Here is a 6000-nt window from a genome sequence, read left to right as displayed (position 1 = left end):
AAAAAAAATGTGATTACTTTTAAAATTTTACAGAATAAGTATAACTTTTTCTCATTATTTTTGATATCTAACATAATATTGGCTTTAGAAAATGAAGTGAAACCTGCATATCAAATTCTTTGTAATCAAAAAATTTGAGACATAAGATAACTTTTTTCTAGCTTTAAATTATTTTAGTTTATGTGAAAAATAATTTTAGTGTTTTAATTATAAATTTGATAATAGTTGGCTATTGTACTTAACATTATATCCAAAATAAATGTGTAAAATATCATACAATCATTGATAAATGTCACAAATACTATTATAGTATATAACAACCATTTAAATATTTTGAGTAGATTATTATTAAAATTATTAATTATTTGTTTCATTCTAGAAGTATTGGTAAAAACTAAATTATAAAAATGTGATAAAGAACTGAAAATGAAAAAAATGTTTGTATTTTATATAAAAATTAATTTTATTTCTTTCCTCTAAAATATTTCATTATTTTTTATGGAGAGATTAAAATATATATATTTTTATTATTCTGTTTTTCTGATCAAATGAAAAAGTATATAATTAGACTTTATTTAAATAATTTAATTTATACTAAAAAATTATATTTTCATCTTATTAACTACTGTATCATATCAATAATTAATTTTAAGTATACAAAGATTACATTCCAATATTCTTTAAATTAAATCTATTAAAATATCCATTTCCAAGAATAAATTCCACTTCTATTGATTTTGCAGTTTTCTTAGTAAGAAATGTAGTCTAAAGTATTAATACTGACATCTTCTGTACATAATAATCTAAATGTTCCATCTTAAATTGTATTTTAAAATAAATTAGCCAAGTCAACAATTTTTTCCATTGAATAGTCTATATTTAATAAGTTTTAACTGTGTTAAAATATTTTGAATAAAAACACGTAATATATCTTAATGATATAGTCAGAATAAAATAACAATCATTTTTATGATTGTTTTATACTTTTCTTAACTGTTATGTTGAGAGATTATTAAAATTTATAAGGAAGTTAAATATGATTAATATATTTTAACTTTGCTCTGTTTATTAATTTAAACATTGTCAGAAAGAGGAGAATTGAATTTTTTGTATTTTTGACAGACAGAAATTATAAAAAATATTTTTCATTCTGATGATTTATTTTTTATTCTTCCTATGTTAATTTAACTGTAGATATTCTATTAATATCTGCCAATGNATGCATAATAATTAACACTACTAAAACTATTTAAAAAAATTTAAAACTATTTTAACTGTTTAGGCAGGATGTATTATTTCAATTCGTGCCCGGGGCAAGACACATCTTTGGTACTTCAACCTTGGCACAACGGGTGGTTCCCAGGTTCGCCCTTCTAAGGTCGTTCTACGCGAGCCTTGACTTGGGTCAAAGTTGAACTCGAAGTTTCTTCTAGACAAACATCCAAAAATGTAATCGATATATTAAACTTATACATTTGATTTCCGAGATTTTAACTTAAAATTATCCTATAATATTTGTGTTTATCATTTTTAAATCAAAATATTCAAACACGCAGAAGAATGCAAAATATTTTAATAAAAATCTTCAGTATTCACTTTATAATTAAAGTTTTCTTATCTTTTATTATCTGTAATGTATTTTTATAATAAAACATACGTATAATCATTAATTATAAGATTTAAAACAATATTTTTCTTTCTATAGATTATAGTCTATTATTCAACTTTGCAGACCTCTCCAGTTTTTTTTAGAGATCTAACCCCTCCCTCTTCTTCCATCCAATAATACATTCTTTTAATAAATTTACTATTCTACTTTCTCTATTCTGTCCACATGCACCGTACATTCCTATTTTCGTTTTCTTATCTACTTGTTTATCAGTTCTACATATTCCTCTTTATATATATAGCCTATATCATCATTTCTAATCCTATTCTATTTATCCCACTAACTACTGTATTTTTCTATGTTTTATGTTTAAATCTTAACTGTCTCACTTCGAATTTAAAAGACGTCAATACAAGAAGTATCATTGTTTTGTACATTCCTAAAATTTAAAATGTTCTTTTTAACGTTTTCTTTAATTTAAATAGGCCGCTAGCCTACTTTAAAATGCTCAGAATATTATTAAAAAGTCAAATACTTAAAAAAATTATTATTAATCTTAAAATTTGGATTAACAAATTGACTTTATTTTATTAATCACATCATAATAAAAAAAAATAGCATGCCATTTATTCTTTCCAGAATTGAAAAATTATTTTATGAGAAAAAATAAATGATTCAATGTTATTCATTAAATGGCTATATCAATTTAAATTATTCATAAATCATTTTTTATTCTTTTGTGTGTATTTATTGAAGGATTTGTTTATTTATCATCTTAAATGAAGTAAAGATAGTTGTTTAAGAACGTGACCTTCTTAAGAAGAATATGTTATAGTTTTTCACTGTTAAACATACTTAAAAGAAAGAAAACTATTGTTACAGCTGGAGCAATAAAGTAATTTCGACTCATGTTCAAAAACTTTAAAATTTATAACCTTAGAAGTAGTAATAAAAAAATACAAAAAGTTAAAAATTAATGGAGAATTGTTTGGTTTTTTTAAATGAATTTTTTAAAATACTTAAAACAATCAAAATTACATTTATTAAAGAGAAATACATTATAAATTAACTCTTCCGGAGATAAGGAAATGAGTTTATTTTGTTCTCTGATCTATCCCATTTAAAGAATGAAGCTAAAATTGATATTAATAATGCTGTAATAAAGTGGAAAAAATTTTAACATTTCTGATAAATATTCCTAACATAATTATAATATACATATATTCCTAACATGATTATATCGCGCAATATATTTATTTCTTAGATAGACATTTTGCGCAATTCCTTTTTACTTTATTGTTTACAACTTAAATAATTGTCTATGGTAAACAATGTAATTATTAAATAAATTAGAAAGTAAAAAACAAATTACCTATATGTAGCAAACTGTATAAGCAGAAAATTCAGTTTAAAGTTATTTATCGCCCTTTTTTCATAATTTTCCATTACTTTTGATGAACAAATGATACTAAAAAAGTAAAATGATAAATGTTAAAACACGTTTTATATTAAATATGACAATTAAGCGATATTATTTGAGTTCGAAAATTAGTAGCCTATACTGTATGTTTATATAAAATTATAACGATAAAAATTTCTTATAATTATTATATTTAATTAATGTATAAATATTTTTTATATATTATTCTCAATTTTAAAAAATTAAATATTTGTAAATATAAAAGATACTTCCTGAATAGCATTATGCATTCTACAAATTCATTAAGATTCTAACTGAAATTTTCTGCAAGAATAGATACGTATTTAGAATTATTATGAAATTCTTAAATGTAGGCTATACACATGTGATTGTTTAAAGTGGATTTAAATTAAATTTATCAACGTACGACTATGTAAAGATAGGTAATTATAATGTATAAGTATATTGTAAGTATGGTAATATACTTGATATAAGCATGACATATCCATATAGACAAGTTATGCTCATGTAAAAGTATAATATGCTTGTATGCTTATTATGCCTATTTTGTTTATTTGTCTAAAGGCTTATAAATGTATTTTACCTATATAAGCATATTATTCCTAGGCATATAAACATATTTTGTTTATATGGCAATAAATACAAGTAGATCATTCTTTAAATTAACATAAAGGCTATACCAGTGGCATGTTATCCTGTAAGCAAAAAGGGCAATTGCCTGGGGCCCCCACCAACAGAAGGCCACAAACCAATCTTTTATAAGAAAATATTTCCCCAAAAACATTCCCCGAAGAAAAATGTCTGAAGTAAACAATGGGGCCCCAATTCAAATTCTCCCGGGGCCCCATAAAGCTAAAACGCGCCAGTGATAGAAACATAAGATGTATATATGCAGTACATATTTTTATATAAAAATAACAAATCTGTATAATGGATAATATAATTTCTGTAAATGCCATAGACAGATTTTTTTCTTACGGAATATATAATATTATATTGATAAAATATTTATCTTTGGAAGATTAAATCGATATGAATTTAAGCCGGAAGATGTCTCGGGCAATAAAATAAATAATCGAAAGAATTAATCTTTAAAGTTTATACTTTCTTTTCATTCTTTGTCTTATTAAGAATAAAAATAAGTACAGTACTTTATTTTTAAAAAGGAATGCTCGACTCCCGAAGACCCCCCGCTGACATCATAACATTAGTAAAGATATTTTCGTCTATTTTATATTATTATTAATAAAGTAATTATAAGATATTTTTAAAAATTATTAACGTTTATTCGAATAAAAAGTAATATTCACATCGAAATCTCGACGGAGTAGACGATGCGAAGAGAATTAAAATAAATTTTCAAATAGAAAATTGCTATCGTTAATTTAATTTGAACGCGATATTTTTAATAAATAATTTTCTTAAATTTTTATTTTCCGAACGAAGAGGAAAAATAAATATATATATAAAAGGAAAAGTTTCGAAAGAGTGAGTAAAAATATAAATCAAATCGGAATAATTATGGTACTTTTTTAACGAACGCCATCTAGTGCAAGATATTGTCTCGATCACGTGATCAGCTTTTCCGCCATTTTGTCGGAGAAGACTATCGTTGTCAACATTTAGCTTTTGTATCGAGAATAGGAATCGATATTTATTCAAAATTACTTTCGTTTGACGAATTCGTCGTTAATAGCGGTTGGAATTATAGAAAAATGGACTCGAAGAAAAGTCCTAATAGGTAAAGTTGAAATTATCGATTATTCCGGGTTTTATTTTCTTAAAATACGAAATTGATTAGATATTTATTCGAAAATATCTATCTATTTCAAATAGATTTTTTAAAATATCAAATACGATATTTAATCCTTTACATGTTTTATTTGTACTGAAACGATTTATAATATCGGAAATAATTGTTTGATATTTATTAAAAGAAATGATAAATCCACTAAATCATAACTGTAATAGATACATATGTTTATACAAAATAGTACATTCGACCTTCGTTTTCCCGCTAATCTCCATGAGGAAATTAAAAGATTTCTCTCAAGATTCCTCTTCACATTTCAAAATTTCTTAAAGAAAGAATCGTGAAAAATTAATTTAGAAAAAAATGCCAAAAGTTCGCATTTCTTTTGGCTAATTATTAACTTTATTAATTAACTTTAAATGCTACAGTTTTAAATTGTGCTTCTTCGATAAACCGTGTGTTTGTTGTAAGATTTATTATTATTATTTTTTCCGTTTAATTTACTTGAAATTTTTAAGCAACTTGTTTGATTTTTGGCAATATGATTAAGAACTAACAGTTTCATCGTTACATTTGTCAAGTTGAATGTATTGACTTCGAGTTCCTCGCTTACTTACGTTATTCATTGTTCTTGCGCCGTACGGTTTATTCGATCAACTTATTTTAGCGACAATAATTAATAATATCGAGAAGTTAATTTATAAAAACACGCTCTCGAGAAAAATTCTCGCGATTTATGCCCTAATCTGTTTAATGAAATCTTAATTAATGCTTATATAATTACGATTTAGAAGAAATCTCCATTCTTGTAATATTTTTTTGTTTAAGCTTGGTTCATTTAACTGGCAAATAATTTGCTGTTTACTTTCCGAAACTCTTAATTCTTAAAATTACATTTTTTAAAATATTAGATTCTTTAACGGTAATAGCTATAAAACATTTTAATAGTTGTATAGCTTTGATATAAATACAATAAATTACTAAAAATAAAAGAGATATAAAATTAATTAGCTGTATATTGAATATTGTATTGCTTGTTAGTGGAGGAATATTAAAAATTTACTTGATTTATTGATTCTGTGCCTTGTTTTTTGTTTTTATTTGAAAGATATGTTTATTATATAGTGATGTAAATCAAATAACATGATTTCTTTATGAATTCTAATCATTTATCTAATCTAAATATGTGTAATTCTT

At 23.9% G+C, this 6000-nt stretch overlaps 1 protein-coding gene across 1 annotated transcript in view; it reads left to right on the top strand.

Annotated features, from left to right (window-relative positions):
* The first annotated feature begins 4613 nt into the window (after positions 1-4613).
* The window catches only part of LOC111636700 (RING1 and YY1-binding protein-like), a 47496-nt gene continuing 46109 nt past the window's right edge, over positions 4614-6000 (top strand). Inside the window, exon 1 of the mRNA XM_023382000.1 lies at positions 4614-4791. Within this exon, the coding sequence (XP_023237768.1) occupies positions 4766-4791 (26 nt within the window). The 5' untranslated portion in view covers positions 4614-4765. The remainder of the gene's footprint in view (positions 4792-6000) is intronic.

This window comes from Centruroides sculpturatus, unplaced genomic scaffold (genome assembly GCF_000671375.1).
Source record: "Centruroides sculpturatus isolate CEXI.00-Female unplaced genomic scaffold, Cexi_2.0 scaffold667, whole genome shotgun sequence".
Classification (NCBI taxonomy): Eukaryota; Metazoa; Arthropoda; class Arachnida; order Scorpiones; family Buthidae; genus Centruroides; species Centruroides sculpturatus.
The sequence above is the reverse complement of the archived record's forward strand: the minus strand, read 5'-3'. Positions and strand labels throughout refer to the sequence as shown.